The sequence below is a fragment of the Apteryx mantelli genome, chromosome 25, assembly GCF_036417845.1.
Source record: "Apteryx mantelli isolate bAptMan1 chromosome 25, bAptMan1.hap1, whole genome shotgun sequence".
Classification (NCBI taxonomy): domain Eukaryota; kingdom Metazoa; phylum Chordata; class Aves; order Apterygiformes; family Apterygidae; genus Apteryx; species Apteryx mantelli.
The window spans coordinates 4760247-4776048 of record NC_090002.1 but is presented as its reverse complement, the minus strand read 5'-3'; the positions used below and the strand labels follow the sequence as shown (position 1 = coordinate 4776048).

At 53.8% G+C, this 15802-nt stretch overlaps 2 protein-coding genes across 4 annotated transcripts in view; one reads left to right on the top strand and one right to left on the bottom strand.

Annotated features, from left to right (window-relative positions):
* The first annotated feature begins 571 nt into the window (after positions 1-571).
* RNPEP (arginyl aminopeptidase) lies at positions 572-10934 on the top strand. 2 transcript variants are annotated; one of them, XM_067310557.1, is made up of 11 exons: positions 572-593; positions 2144-2284; positions 4493-4644; positions 5612-5728; positions 5854-6089; positions 6744-6857; positions 7549-7661; positions 8149-8257; positions 9117-9341; positions 10023-10165; positions 10631-10934. In XM_067310557.1, exons 2-11 carry the CDS (start codon positions 2144-2146, stop codon positions 10793-10795), a joined length of 1515 nt encoding a protein of 504 aa, XP_067166658.1. In that variant the 5' UTR covers positions 572-593; the 3' UTR covers positions 10796-10934. The 2 variants fall into 2 exon arrangements, with proteins under 2 accessions (XP_067166658.1, XP_013817421.2); XM_013961967.2 differs by lacking the exons at positions 572-593; positions 2144-2284 and adding an exon at positions 2395-2472.
* A 2176-nt stretch (positions 10935-13110) lies between these two features.
* The window catches only part of LZTR1 (leucine zipper like post translational regulator 1), a 39370-nt gene continuing 36678 nt past the window's right edge, over positions 13111-15802 (bottom strand). For both annotated transcript variants that reach the window (XM_067310417.1, XM_067310418.1), the window contains one exon: positions 13111-14038. In XM_067310417.1, the coding sequence (XP_067166518.1) occupies positions 13922-14038 (117 nt within the window). In that variant the 3' untranslated portion in view covers positions 13111-13921. The remainder of the gene's footprint in view (positions 14039-15802) is intronic.

The following is a 15802-nucleotide window of genomic DNA, read 5'->3' as shown; positions in this document are numbered from 1 at the left end:
TCCCCTGCTGCCCCGCTGCCCCACACGCTGCCCCACTCCTTGCCCCGCTGCCCCACTCCCTGCCTGCCGCCCTCTCACCCTGCCTCCCCGCCCCGCCCCCTGCCCCTGCTGGCCCCGCCCTCCCGCGCTGGCCCCGCCCCTCGCCCCGCTCCGTGCGGCGCCCCGCCCCTCGCGCGCGGCCCCGCCCCTGCGGGCGGAGCGGGCGCGCGGCGCGGGCGGCCATGGCGGCGGCGGCGGCGCGGGACGCGGCCTCGGCGTGCAGCGCGGGCCCCTTGGAGCTGCGGCACGTGCACCTGGCGCTGCGCGTGGCCTTCGCGGCGGCGGGCGCGGGGCGGCTGCGCGGGACGGCGCGGCTGGAGCTGCGCTGCGCGCGCGACGGCGCCGCCGCGCTGGTGCTGGACGCGCACCCCAGCCTGGCCGTGCGGCGCGCGGCGCTGCTGCCGCCCGGCGGCGCCGACCCGCGCCCGCTGCCCTTCGAGAGCCGCCCATTCGCCAGCTACGGCTCCGCGCTGCACATCGCCCTGCCCGAGCCGCTGCGCGGCGGGCAGCACCTCGTCGTCGAGGTCGACTATGAGGCGGGCGAGGGGCCCGGGGTGAGCGGCGGCGGCGGCAGCGGCGGGAGCCCGGGGGGCGGGACTGAGGGGGCAACGGCTGAGGGGGGCGGGGCAACGGCTGAGGGGGGCCGACAGCTGAGGGGGCAACGGCTGAGGGGGCAACGGCTGAAGGGGGCGGGGCAACGGCTGAGGGGGGCCGACAGCTGAGGGGGCGATGGCTGAGGGGCACCAGGTCATCCCCGTCTCTCTGGGGAGAGCTGTAGCCCGTCGGGGTCTGGAGCTGGTCCCCATCTCTGACCCCGCTGCCACGCCGCTGTGGGACTTGCAGTGCCCGTGGCTGTGGCAGCCCCAGGCTTGAGTTCGGCCCAGGTCGGAGCACGTCCCGGCAGCTGCCTGGGCTCTGTCCTTGTCCTTCCCCTCTCGTTTCAGCAGTTTGGTCTCGCAGCTTCCTCGAGGGAGAGCAGGGACGGATCATCTGTCCGTGTTTGGGAGCTGGCTAGGAGCTGCTCTCTGGCTGCAGGGAGAGAGGCGCTGGACTGCTACACTCTGTGCTTCTCATGTCTTTCCTCCTGCCATGTTTTCTGATGGGAAGTAAAAATCCTGAGGCAGTGCGAGCCCAGTGGAGCATGACCAAAACCAGGGCAGGCCAATAAACCCGCAGTTTAGAGAAGCCACTGACTGCTTTGACCACTTCCATTTGGGCCTGTGACTTATCACGAGAGCTGAAAGATTGCAGGCTGCTTTGAGGCGGATGCTGATCTTTGCCACCCTGCTCCCAATTTGAGCTTCATGCCAAGACGGGTGACCTCAAGAGTTGATCCCTAAACAGCTTCTTTTTCCAGGCTTAGCGCTTACTCTGGTTTTCAAATATTCGCTGCAGCCACTTGCACGTCGTGGTGAAGGCTTGCCAGTCGTGGCTGTTTGCGTTCACGTTTCGAGTTTTGCTAATTCTCCGGGTGGACTTCCTTTATCTCTGCTGGTGTACAAGCACTGGCCCTGACTCAGCACTGATACAGCTATACCTGCAAAAAAATATTTGCTGACCTATCTTATTGAGCAGCGATAAATTGCATTTAGCCAAGGCCTGTATGTGGATATTGCTAGTCTAGCAATCCTTTTGTTGTAGATAAGGTCTAGGTGTGGGCTGTTCTCCAAAGGGCGGGCTTCATCCGTCCAAAGTTGCCTGTAAGTTAGCAAGGTGAACTTCTCCAGGAAGAATAAGACCCTTCAGAAGGCTGTGGCTGAAATTTGCCAGCAGAGCTAGAGCAGCATAACTCTGGGGTTCAGCACGCTCTGCTGACATGAGGGCATTTTTTCATCTAGAACAGTGACTCTGCTGTCTGGGACCTGGACTGTCCCATCTGCAGAGTCCACCTGGGATGTGTCAAGAAAGGTGCTTTTGTGCCTGGTTGTCTGTCGGAGGGCCGTACGCCCTATTTCGTTCAGGTGATTCGTGTTTCTTTTCCAGAGAGAAACCGCTTGGGGATTGAACTGTCCTTCAAATTTCATAGGTGCTTCTGGTAACTGTGACTTAAATCTCACTGTCTCATATAACTTTATTGATTGTTCTTATTCTGCCTGTGCTGCAGATGTCCTGGCTGGACTCTTTCCAAACTGCCCAGAAGGAGAAGCCTTTCCTTTATACTTCTGGCTTTCCTGTGCTCAACAGGTCCTTTTTCCCTGGCTTTCACACTCCAGCAACAAAGAGCACCTATTCTGCAAGGATTCAGGTAAAGTCTCCCACCCTCACACAAAGCTGTCTCTTGTCTCTCGTCAGGTGTGTTGGCTCACTCCCGAGCAGACAGCAGGGAAGCAGAAGCCCTATTTGTACACTCAAGGCCAGGCCGTGCTGAATAGATCCTTTTTCCCTGGCTTTGACACTCCAGCAGTTAAATGTACATATTCAGCCACAGTGAAGGTAAGCAGTACCCCAAGAAAGAGATGTAGGTACAAATTCAGCCACCCCTATGCAGCTTATCAAGAACAAAAACCTCATCAAGTTTGTCCTGGTTTATAAGCTCTCAAAGGGAGACAGCAGGAAGCTGCCGGCTCTGTCACGGTACACACTGAAATGTTTGGGTGTTGCTTTAAAGACACTGCCCAGACCCTTGTTTTTGTACAGAGTTATGGCAGCATACTTGAAATGATGCTTCACTAAAGGCCCCAAGCGAAGAAGACGCTGGAAAATATTTGGGTTTGATTCTGTTTTTAAAGATGAATATAAGTGGACCAAAAGCTTCTCTCCCAGTTCCCCCATCCTTCCCCAGCTATGTGTGATGGATGCTGGTTTGTGTAATCACTTGAAAGAGGACGCGCATGCAAGGCGTGCAAGGTGTTGCATTGAAAGTTTTTTTGCCTCGGAGCGGGAGGTTGCTGAAATGTTTGGTACTCAAACCAAAAATCTCGCTTGGCAATTGGAATTAACTTGGTTGGTGTTTAAACTTCTGTCTGGTCTCCTCGTATTGATGCATGTGTCTTCTAAATAATTATCGCAGCAAACCCGGTTTTGCCTCCTAGAAGTCAGAGGGCAGCAGGATGCTTTTTATTTTGGGCATGTGGAGAAGCTTGAGGAGGACTTGGAAGAGCTGGGTTTTGAGGTGAAGCTTGGGTACGGCTTTGGTAGCTGAGGATGGTGACACAGGGAGAGGCCAGGTCCTGATGGTTGTGCAGGGGGGATGCTGGGCTTCCAGACCCCTGGGGGTCACTGACTGATGATGTGGAAACTGAGGACCAGTTATTGGTGCTCAGGTGTTGTTTAACGTAAACCGGGGCTAAATAATTTGAATCCAGATTTCTCTTCCCATTGTGGGTCTGGGATTTCATGCAATGCCTCTCAAGGGGTAGCAATTTCATTCATTCAGAGTTGCTATGGATCTCCCAGAATGAACAACCTGCCCTCTTTTTTGGAGGGGGGGGAAAGTACCTCAAAAATATTCTTCCTGGCTTTTGATCACAACAGAAAGAAGCTGCTGAGTCTTGGCTGTTTGCAGCTTGGTATGTTCTGTGCAGGGTTTACTCTCAGCCTGGCTGCTGGGCTGTTTTCTCTATGCTGGAGGAGTTGTGATGAGATAAGGGCAGGTCACCTGCTTTCTTGGAGAGTCCCTCATGTTGCCGCAGAGCTGCCCCTTGCGGGAAGCCTAATTCCTAGTCTGGGGGGTGGCAGAGGGCAGGCAGGTAGCTGAGCAGCGGGTAGATATGCCTGTGATTAGATAGTGACAAACTGGGAGAGCAAGTTCTTGCATAAGCAATGGCAGGAGAACCAGTTTCTGAGGAGTTTGCATCCTTTGCTGTTTCAGCATCGCACGCCTTGAATTCCAGCCTTTCTCTAGCTCTTTGCTTGTCCTCTGGCAGATGCCAACCTTACAAGACTGCTCAAGCAACTCTGGAGCGTTACATCCTCACTGTGTTTTACTAGGCAGATGTTGGAGCCTGACTTTCAAAGTGCTGAGTGCCCCCAACCCCTGCGGCTGTCTTGGGAGTTGGGGACACAGCTGCAATCCAGAGTCAGTGCTCTGTTCTTCACTGCTCTGCCCTAGACCCTTAAAATCAGTGTCAGAGCTGCGGGCTGACCGTATGGGGAAGGGCTGGCTGGCCGTAACATGGAAGGCTTTGAGTGTTTGTGGCATCAGGTGGTGGCCGAGCACAGTAAAACTCATGCAGATGGGTTTGTTAGGCCCTGGCCAAGTTCGCTGTGCTGTGACATGGCTATGTTTGGTGTTAGTCTGGAGGGGGACACCCTGTGCCTCTGTGCCGCCACTGGGAGAAGTCTGACCACTTTTGTTTTATCCCAAAGACTGCAGTGTTTAAGGGACATTTGCAGGCAGCATGGCTGGCCTGAGCTTGCCTCCAGAAGCACACACTCTACCATCCCCAGTTGGGTTAGCGAAAATCTCGCTGCACATTACAGACCTGGTAGAGACTCTTATCTACATTTCTAGGTCCCCGAGGGTTTCACAGCTGTGATGAGTGCCACGACCTGGGAGAAACAGGAGAAGGATAACACCTTCATCTTTAAGATGTCCCAGCCAATCCCCTCCTACCTGATCGCTCTGGCTGTCGGGGACATTGTTTCTGCTGAAGTCGGCCCAAGGTAAGTAGCTCTAGAAGAGACGAATGTTGAGTCCTGACTGTGGGAGCTGCTGCCTTGTGAATGATGGAGAAACTCTCCATGGTCTCCTGTGCTCTGGGCTGTCCCGTGGCAGCTGTGCGCTGCCTGCCTCTCCCCGCGCTTCTGAGCTCTCATGGAATAGGCAGGCCTATCACGATGCTGACAGTAAGTGTAAACCAGTCAGTCTTCCCACCTGCTGCGTGTGTGGTGCTGAGCAGCGTGTTATCAGACCGTGAGCTCTGCCCGGGTGAGCGTGTTCCTGGCTCTGAAGAGTGCGGAGGAGTCTCAGACCAGCGCTGTGGGAAAACCTTTGTGTTCAATTCTGCTCTCCCTTGATTGAGTCCCTGGAAATGCTCATTTCTTTCCTGGGCACATGAATGAAAGCAGCATTCAAGGACGGTCCAATATCTCTTCCCAAGGTCAGTTGGTTTATTCAGGGTTCCTGGACCTTCTGGTGACTGTGTAAAAGACCCTTGACGTTCAGACAAGGAAAGAAATTACAACAGTTGTGCTGTCTCATTAGATTCATTTATTACCAGGCTTTTATTTTGTAGTGGAATAAACATGCAGTTATTGTCTGATGAAGCAAGAGGGTAAAAGTCGACTAATGATTAAAACTTCCTCTTCTCACACTTGACCAAACACATCAGTTGCAGACGGGCTCCGACTTGTGGTCTCTTCCCCTGCGTGATGTTTGACAGACTGGGTTCCCTGGGACTGCAGAGTGCTCCCAGCTGCCTTCTCCTGGTGGAGTTGCAATGTGCTGATACAGGCATGGCGGGGAGAACCATTTCCGAGAGCAGATGCACGCTGCTCTGCTCTCCAGAGGTTTCCCTGCCACAGTGATGTTGGTCAATGGGGCCAAACATTGCCCTAAGCTGCTACTCCTCCGTGGAGTCTGTGCGGACTCCCTTCCCTTGCCAGATGTGAGCTCTGTTGGTCTCCGCAGGAGCCGTGTCTGGGCTGAGCCTTGCCTGATCGAGGCTGCTAAGAAGGAATATGACGGGGTGATTGAGGAGTTCCTGGCAGTCGGAGAGAAGCTCTTTGGACCCTATGTTTGGGGCAGGTATGGCCTCCTGTTCTTGATAAGTCTTGTTCCTTTGGGGCTGGGGAGGGAGCGTCCCTCAGTCTCTGGGCCATATCTGCAGGAAGAAGTGGGTCTGTACCAAGCCGTCTGCTCTTCCCTGCCAGGTACGACATCCTGTTCATGCCGCCCTCGTTCCCCTTTGGTGGGATGGAGAACCCCTGCATCACCTTTGTGACACCCTGCCTGCTGGCCGGGGACCGTTCCCTGGTGGATGTCATCATCCACGAGATCTCCCACAGCTGGTTTGGCAACCTGGTCACTAATGCCACGTGGGGCGAGTTCTGGCTGAACGAGGGCTTCACCATGTATGCACAGAGGCGGATTTCCACCGAGGTCTACGGTGCGTGGCCTTGCCCGGCCTCTGTCCTGACGCAGAGCACGGAGTCCCCGTGCACAGCCTTGCTGTTGCGGGCGGAGCCCTGTTGTCCCCCTGGACGGCACAGTTTTGGGATCCGTGTTCTGCCGCTCAGCGCATCCTTCTTAGCGCTACGTGTGGGGCCGTATGTCCTAAAAGACGTGGAGAGCAGCAGTCTGCAATGCACCGGGGGTTTCTTGTTGTTAACAACAAAACAACCTTGTCTCAGAGAAACGGATGGAGCCCCAATATCCCTGTACCAGCGAGGTGGAGCCCTGCTGGCCAGGGGAGCAGTGATTTTTACCCAGTATTACAATCTTTCTTTTGCTCTCCCAACTCACTGGGGGAGCCAGTACCGGGAGCCCAGAGCTCCCTGGACACATTGATCACATCTGAAAGCTCAGACGCTACCTGGTGCTACCTGAATTCACCTGAAAGGGTAACTGGTGGCTCTAAAATCTTGCTAACCAAGGGCTCGTTTGCTTCCTGCTCTTCAAGCTAGTAGTAAGCTAGTGCTTTTTCACTCCCGTAGCAGCACCCGTCCCACTCTCTTCCGAGCCCAGGGCAGACACCAAGGGAACATAAAGTGCACTTGGTCTGGTCGGGGTCTCCAAGCGCCTCCTGCTTGTCTCTGCTCAGGTTCTGCGTACACCTGCCTGGAGGCTGCAACGGGAAGGGCCCTGCTGCGCCAGCACATGGACAATACCGGAGAGGACCATCCGCTAAACAAGCTCCGGGTGATAATCGAGCCAGGTTTGTGGGGTGCCCCTGTCCTCCGACACCTGACCTGAGGGCGTAGGGGCAGACAGGCTGTCGTGACGCACACGAGGGAAAGGTCCTACTGCTGGTGTGTTTCAGAGAGCTAATGTCTTGGAATGAAACCGGCTCTGGTTGTGGGACCTGAGCACAGCGATAACTCTGGGAGGGGGATGACAGGGCTGTGCTCTGCGCACTGATAGCCTCCCATCATCTTGCTGCTCTGGGGCATCCCAGCTCCCTGTTTCCCAGAATTTGGTGGGAGAGGGCTGGAGACATTCCTCTCTTACCCCGAGTGCCCAGCTTGTACGCTGGGATGTCTCCAAAGAACAAAATGAGTTTCCTGGTCTCCTTAAGCGCCCTCCCGTGGGAGCTGCTGGCTGCTGTGGAGTGCTGTCTGCCTCTGAAAGGCTGTGCTCCACAGGTGCCTAAATGTGCTTCTGGGGGAGGCCTGTGGGGTGGGGGAAGGCAAGTCCCAGCTCATATCACAACCTGTACGTAGGGGGGGTTGATGGGGTTGGAATCAGCCAGGTCGCTCTTGCAGAAGAGCTTTCACTGCTTCTTTGGTCCCTCTCAGAGGGTCCTTGCATCTGGCGTACAGAAAGTGGAAGTCTCGGTGCGAGGGCTGTTTGTCTTGCGGAATGGCAGGTTTTTTTTCCTCAAAGTGTCTGTCTTTTTGGCCTGCTAGGTGTCAACCCAGATGACACGTACAATGAAACTCCCTACGAGAAGGGGTACTGCTTTGTGAGCTACTTGGCACATCTTGTGGGGGACCAGAGCAAGTTCGATGCCTTCCTCCAGGTAGGTACATGGGCAGTGTGCGTTGAGGGAGGTCTGCTGTGCCTGGCACAGAAGCTTCTGCCAGCGTGCTGGCGGTGAATCGGGGCTGGTGGAGGTGCCAAGTAATGCAAAACTCTGCAGAGGGACAAGGAGGCAACAGGACCCTCGGGAAGAAAGGGCTGAACAGGGTGGCTGAGGAGAGGAACAGAAGATGGGAAACAGGGATGCTCGCTGAGGAATGAGATTAGGGGTAAGCTCAGCCATGCGCTGGCAGCAGATGGTGGTGGAGTTCGGAGACTTCCCAGCATGATGCAGGACCTGGGGAGTTCCTTGGGGGGAAATGGAGACCAGTGTGGGCTGGGCATGGAAATGAGGTAGCTTCACCAAGCTTCCCCTGAGCCCAGGGGTCTCTGAGTGAGCTGGAGCAGAAGGAGGGCTGTTGAGCACAGGCTGGGGTGGTGTGAGGTGGTGAGTTTGTGCAGCGTCACTCCCTGTGCTCTCCGTGCAGGCCTACGTGAACCAGTTCAAGTTCCAGAGCATCACAGCAGATGATGCCCTTGATTTCTTCCTGGAGTACTTCCCGGAGCTGAAGAAGAAAGGCGTGGACTCCCTGCCAGGTCAGCACAGGGTGGCTGGGGGCCTCCTGGCCAGCAGGCCCATGGCACCTCATTGCAAACCAGCATCTGGGGGGCCTCAGGGCTTTCTCATGTCTCAGCCGAGTGTGAGGAACTCACTCTGCTGAGCCCAATTCCAGGGATACTGAAGAGCTACCACTCGATCAGTGTTGCTCTGTCTGCCTCCCTCTTCCTGACCTCTTCTCTCCTTCTCTTTAAGTTTAATTTTGGGTCTGACCTTGATGGAGACCATGTGCATGCTTAGTTTGTACACTGGGTCCAGCTCTGTGAGTCTTATTTAAGATATTACTGCCTACTGTAGGCCTCAGCTCTGCTGGAAGCAGAGCAGATCTGGCCTGCCCAGGATCCAGTACGCTGACTCGGTCACTCATATGATCAGTCTGATGTTTGCATGTGAATCCAGTGTGTACTCCATGCTCAGGTGCTGTCACTTGGGGTTTCCCCACCTACGGTTGTCCCTGAAGTTTCTCTAGTGCCAGGATGTGAGGCGTTGTCACCTAAGCCACTGTCGAGTGGCGCTGGGGTTGGGCTCAGCTGGTGCATGATCCTCAGCTCTACCCTGTGTGGTGTCACTGAGATCCAGGCCCAGCAGAAGCTCTCCGGGCTGGAGCCTGGCTCATCTCACAGGTGGTGGGGTGGGCTGTTACTGCACAAGTGCAGACAGCACCGAATCCTGGAGAGGTGGAGCCTGACCCCCTTAGTCTGTCTGTTCATTGCCAACTTCAGCAGGTTTGTTGTTCAGCAGGGGGCTCTTGGAGAAAGCTGCAGTTTGTCTGGGTGGTAGCTCCAGGTGTGGGATTCAGAAATCCTGACCCAGCTCTTCCTGCCTTCCTCGCCGCAGGCTTTGAGTTTGATCGCTGGCTGAACACGCCGGGCTGGCCCCCTTACCTGCCTGACCTCTCACCGGGGGAGCAGCTGATGAAGCCGGCGGACCAGCTGGCGGAGCTCTGGGCAGCCGACAGCTTGAACATGGAGGCGATCGAAGCAGTGGACATCTCTGCCTGGAAAACGTACCAGCTGGTCTACTTCATGGATCAGATCCTGCAGAAATCCCCCCTGCCGGAAGGTAAGGGCCAGGTCACCTCCTGGGGGCTCCAGCACCCAGTGGCGTCATGGGATAACGCTCCCTGGTCCAACCAGTTGGCTGGGGACAGGAGCACATCATCGGGACACCTTGGTGCTCATCAGTCAGCCTGTCCCTGCTGCAGTCCAGCAGTGAGGTCACTTCATGTCTGGGAAGTCTCAATCTGCGCGGTAGGGAGCGAAGGGCAAGGGCAAGCATGTCCCTGGCTGCCTCAGGACACGTGTGCAGGGGCAGGGAGGAGCCTCGCTGTCCCCAGGCTGGCTCAGCCATAATGTCACCTTCCCGTGTTCCCAAAGGCTGCATTCACCTCTCCCTGCACCCTTTGAGTGATTTCTTGGCCCTGTGTGATGGCAGCCCAAGCCCAGCACGTGGCTCTGCAAGGCTGCAGGTCTGCCCGGGCGTGGAAGGCCCAGCATGACCTCACTGCAGGTGGCTGGGGCACTAAGTTAGCCAGAGCCGGTGAGTGTCTGTGCTGCTCCAGAACTGGAGGTGCCAGGAGGTGCAGGAGAACCTGGGGCTGGCTGGATGCTGGGGGCCACAGGTCCCGGGAGGGTTTGTGTCACAGCCGAGGTGAGCGCGCTGGGATCTCTCTGAGCAGAGATCTGGGAGCTGGCACCGGAGCCCCGTCGGAGCTCACTGGCACTGATGCCATTCCTCTCACAGGCAATGTGGAGAGGCTGAGCGAGATGTACCCCAAGATCTCCAAGGCCCAGAACGCTGAGCTGCGTCTCCGCTGGTGCCAGATTGTCCTCAAGAACAACCATGAGTCCGAGTACAGCAAGGTCAAGGACTTCCTCCACAGCCAGGTTGGTCGTGGGGCAGCGGTGGCTGTGCCTGGCAGTGGTGATCACAGTGACAGCAGGTTGGGGGAGATGAGCAGTGGGCAAAGATGCCTCTGCTGGGAGGAAATGGGTCTGCTCTCTCTCTTCTCCCTGCTCCAGGTGCTCCACCGTGAGGGGCTGCCCCAGGCTGTGTGCTTGCACTGGCCTGTTCCTATGCTCTTGCCTGGCTGAGAGCAGGGTGATGGTGGAGTGAGTTGTTCCCCGGAGGGTAGTGTGGGGTCCCACAGCGAGCTCTACCCCACCTGCCCCACACCAGCCTCTGGTGCTCGCCTCCCATGCCCAGCTGCCATAGTGGGGTAGCTGCGAAGGGCCAGCAGGAGCTGGGCTGTCCGGGGCCGGCAGGGGGGTGCAGTGCTGTGGTCCCAGAGGCATCGCCCAGCTGGAACCCCGGGGAGGAGATTCGGGCCTAATCCTCACTGTGTCTCGCAGGGGAAGCAGAAGTACACCCTGCCCATCTACCGCGCCATGTGGAGTGGGTCAGAGTCAGCCCGGGCACTGGCCATGGAGACCTTCTCGGCTACAGCTCCCCAGCTCCATGTCAATGTCCAGAACTACGTCAAGAAGATCCTGGGCTTGGAGGTGGCAGAGAATTAGAGACTGCTGCAGCCTTGGCTCTACTCTCCCTCTGCAGAGCCTTTCCTGTCAGAGCTGTGCTATGGAGCTCTCCTGTGGCAGAACCTCAGAAATCTCTCACTCATTGCACAAATTTCCTTATTAAAGTTTGTAATTTGTATTCTTCCTCTTAGTGCTTTTCCTATTCCTGGGGCCTCATGTGCATCTTCGGGGTGAAGGGCTGCTGCTCCCAGCGAGGAACCAGCCCCCTGCCCCAGAGGGTGCTCAGGGACCAAGGTCACAGCAAACACTGACTCCTGGAGCCTTTCCCTGGTGTTTGCACACTGGAGGCATCAGCTTGATATTAGCTTTTACCCCTGCACCCACCTGCTGTGGCTTTGGGCCTGGAGCAGCTGAATTAGGCAGGTTCTCCTGGGCCGACTCCTGCCAAACCACAGCTGGTCCCAAACTCGTACAGGGCAGCGCAGGGAGGTGTTAGCACCTGCCCCTTCCCACTAAGGGGAAGGACCAGCAGCAGAACGGGGTTGATGCCTGTTCTTGGCCCAAACCTGCAGCCACAGCTCTACAGCACTGCCCAACGGCACAGCACTAGGAGCACGTGCTGCCGGCACTTTCCCACTGTTGCACGGCCCCTGCCCAGCTGCTCCGGTTAATTTTTGAGCTGCCCTTCAGTGTGAATTTGAACCGAACCCAGCATCAGCCTCTGGCTGTAATTTAACAGCCAGGCTCACCGTAGCACAGCCCAAGGGGCCACCTGTGTCTGATAGCAGCACAGTTACGGATTAAGACCAGCTCTTAAGCCTGGACCCAATGCACAGGGCTGACTATAACAGCGGGCTAAATAAACAGAGAAATGTATGTGGCGGGGTATCTCTCTAAGCGCAGCCTAATGGGCTTTTGGATAGATACAAGTAGTTAACCAGGAAAATAACTGTGTGCACCAGTGAGCAATCACAGCCATGCTCAAACAGCAAACTACACAACCAGAAGAGACATCAACCCAAACAGACAGTATTATAATATCTACTTATATGGTACCATACACTGTTATCCAGGACCATCTCTTTGCATTTTGCTGGGCTAAATCCCACAGAGTTCAGCTGATGAGATACACCAAACACGATTTGAGGGCTTTAAAGAGTCAATATGTGGCCTACATATGGAGGAGACTGTAGTTAGGCGTGTTCAGGACATGGAAAAAACTAGACAGCTATGCTATTATTTATTCCTTATCAAAATATAACAACTAGAGCACATTCCTAGAACTGAATGTCTTATCAATCAAATGTATCACCAAGAGCACATTCCCTGGAACCAAACCCACTACCAGGCTCAGGTAATTCCCCTACTTCAGTCTGCTCAGACCAAGCGACACAAATCCCAGGCACAGGCTGCAGCCCAGCACCAGCAGGGCTAAACCCACATCAGACAATTATACAGACATGTTGTCTGTATAATTAATACGACCTCTGACAAGAGACTTCATTACCTATGAGGCATTTGGGACCAATCCCACAGGTTGAGGTGAGTCCTTGGCTCTGAGATGCAATTGCCACCTCTGGTCTGACTCACCTGCACAAACCATCAGCTGGGAGTCACATTGAGTGGTCCACGAAGTATCTCCCTCAGATTAAACAAAAATGATGTTCTCCATTGTACGGAGACACCGTAACGCCCCTCTTGGCCAAGCACAACCACATAGGTGCAGTGGTAATGCTACAGGCTGCAGAACAGGAGCACACATCTGGTACTGCACCAGGAACAACCTGTGCTGGCACAGGCCAACTCTGTTATTTCAAGAAGCCAAGCAGACGGTAGTACAATCTCCGGGCTGCCTTCTCCTTCACGTGCACTTCTCAGGCACCAAGAAAGGGAACAGAAAACCTGTCAGGTGACGTTCCTCTGCACCACTGGATGCCAGCTACTGCTAATGCATATGGCCAGATTTCACCTGCTGTACTGCCTCCTCCCTGTCCTGCTGGATGGATGAGGACAGGGCGGTACACGTTCACCTCACATGGTCTGAGGACCACTGCGAGCTGGCATGACTTAAGGCAGGACAAGATTTTGATTCTCAACGTCTCTGTCGCTCCCTCCCACTTCTGGGCTGTCCTAGGTGCTCTCAGCGGGGCTGGGGAGCAGTTCTGTGCTGGGCACATGTCTAACCAACACCAGCTGACCTCCTGCGCTCCCCCACCAAGCTGCAAAAGTGAGCGGCGAGGGAAAAACTAAAGCTACTCTCTCCCCTCTGCAGTGCGGGAAGCGTCCGACAAGGGGTTGAGGAGCTGCAATAGGAACCTTCCTGCAACAACTAACAGAGACGCTTTAGGGCAAAATGAGTAACAAGATGTGGCACAGAAATTTATTTTTAACACAGTGACCTTCATCAAGCTAGGAGTTCTTTTTTGCTCAATTTTCTCGAAAATCAAGGTCAAGTCAATCATGTAATGCAAGGAGATGATGTTAACTGTTTATTAATACATTGATTAAGAAAGGCTTAATGAGACAGGATTCATAGATTTTATGGTCAGAAAGGACCTCAGTCGTCTTCTAGTTTGACCTGCTGCAGAGGTCTGGACTTGCTGCAGCCCAGCAATCGAGGCAGCTGCAAAAGGGCTTAGCTTTTAATCCACGCCATGGAGAGTCAGTCTCTGACAAGCCGCTGTATTCTGGTCCGTCAGTCAGCCTCACTGCTAACACCATGCCCTCTATATCCTGTTTGGTTGTACCTGATGTCCACTTACAGCCCTCGGCTGTTTCAGCTGAAGTTCTTTAAAGAGTATAATTTAAATATTGTTTCAAAACATTAATGACTTTCTGATTTATGACTGTTTTATTTTACAGTATGGAAGTAATTATGGGCTTGATTTTGGACTTAGTTACCCCCAAAACCACGCGGAATAAATTCATTCCCTTAATGGTTTCGATTTTACATTTGTGTAACAGAGACCAAACCCTGCTCTGTAGAGGTACAAACCACGCAAAACCACAGGAGAATAAGAGTCAGCTGTCCACGCTCTTCCTGGCCGTCTGTTATACCGTGTCGGCGCTCTGAGCAGCTCGGCACGCAATGGTAAAAATAGAGAAAGCCGTAAAGTGCTAGCTTTTTTTGAGGAACAAATGAAATATCTGGATTACCAAAGCACGTCATATGTCTGAGCCCAGCTCTGCACACTGCTTGTCTGATATGTGATTAGCTAACGACTCTATGATGTCAAGGAGGAGTGGCTGACTTAGGGAGCGGAGATTTGGCAACTTGGAGACCTTCAAGGAAAAGAAAAACAAAACAGAAGAACACAAGGAAATTAAAACCCTCCCCAAATCAGAGTTTACATATCACCGGTTTTACCCTACCACCCCACGTGAGACGCAGTCAAGTCAAAGGACGTGGGCGTGCTGTGCGGGGCTGCAGGGAATGGCCCACAGGGGTTCTTCACCACAGTCGAGTCGTGATTTCCTGCGCTTATATTCCAATCTCCGACCACTGCACAGGTGGGATGGGAATGGAGACAGAGGAGGAATGCTGATCCCAGCACTGACTCTCTAAGAAAGGAATAATTGCTATTTATAACAACAATTCTATTGTTAATGGATGCAAACTCAGGGCTGTCCTAAAAGCACAAGTTTGGCACCAGAACAGCCCTGAACTGTCAAGTCTGTGGATTTCTACTGACCTTCAGATCATCTGAACGGGACACTTAGGACCTGATCTCTTTGCTCCTGTGAGCTCCTAAGGAGATGTGGTACCTTAAACAGGTTTCGTGTCCATGGTGGCTTTGCCTGTACGCTTCCCACAGTCAATGCAGGTCACTGCAGCATTAGCCAACACAAACTTTTGCCAGATCAGATATATAAGAATCTACAATAAAATTTATGCTCTTAGTTTGATCAGCGTCAACTGTCACTTGGGAAGGTGCTCTGTGCATTCCTTCCTTCTCCACATCTTTATAGCAACAAGCCATTAATAGCATTCTTCCTCTTTCTAGAGTTATGATCTGTGGTTAAAATATATGTGAAGGCTTGAAGGAGGACTCTGCCTAAAAACGTCTCCACTTTTCCAGCCTGTATCAACTGATCTAAAAAAAGATATCACCTCACTCAAAGAAGCTTGACTGTGATAAAGAATAAAGGTATTCTGAGCATCTTTTGAACCCCAGGAAGGAAATTGCTGAGGATGCTTTCAGAAAAAGCTCAGGATTTACGCTTGAATATGCCCAAAATAAGGGGCCGCAAGGACCGGGAGAGAAAGCGATCCCCTTAACGCTGGTGGGAATCCTGCATCTGCGCTCAGAGGCGCACACTACGCAGGAACAGAACAGGACCGTATGCAACGACAGGGGCCGGTGTCAGAATACAAGCAAACGCTTAAGAAGAGCAGTTTTATTAGGGCATTTGCACAACACAAACACACAAGAGCCCAAATACACAGTGTTGCCCAAACTACTGAACCTCTTTGAACAGTTCTTTAGATGTTCTTTCTGCGGGACAATTTTAATTTTCTGAACAGAGAACAGCATTAATCAAGTTGAAAAAACATGAGACCGCAATGGTCATAAATCCGGCCTGCCTAAACCTTGATGACCCACTGGACTGGCACAGCTAGAACGCACCAACTTGCAGAGTCTGCGGCACGCAAGGGAGCGAAGCGGCAAGCATTCCTGCCCAGCGATGCACATGCAGTCACGCGGCGCCAGGCCAAAAATCACACACCAAAACCTCTCAGACCAAACACAAACATTGCGCAATTAGGATGTCTTGCACATCTGCTTGACAGCCTCCCAGCCGCATTTCGACAAAAGCTTTTCTAACAGTCAACGGTTTCGTATGTAAAAAGTTTCCACATAGCCTGGTTAGTAAAAATGAGCGCAACTGAGTAACACTCTCCATTCAAATCTTTTTCTTCTGGAGTGATGCAATGTTCATTCCCCCCCCCCCCGCACACGTTTTGGTGAGAATTATTCGAAGCTGCTTGTCACCCTGAGGCCTCCAGTGGGAAGTTGAGACCATGACATTTCAGCTCTTGGGGAC

Excerpts from the sequence above, each read along its gene's own strand:
- RNPEP (XM_067310557.1), top strand. The coding sequence starts at position 2,144 with ATGTCCTGGCTGGACTCTTTCCAAACTGCCCAGAAGGAGAAGCCTTTC. Across the intron at positions 6,090-6,743 it reads GATTTCCACCGAGGTCTACG|GTTCTGCGTACACCTGCCTG; the intron begins GTGCGTGGCCTT and ends GTCTCTGCTCAG. Across the intron at positions 10,166-10,630 it reads AGGACTTCCTCCACAGCCAG|GGGAAGCAGAAGTACACCCT; the intron begins GTTGGTCGTGGG and ends TGTGTCTCGCAG.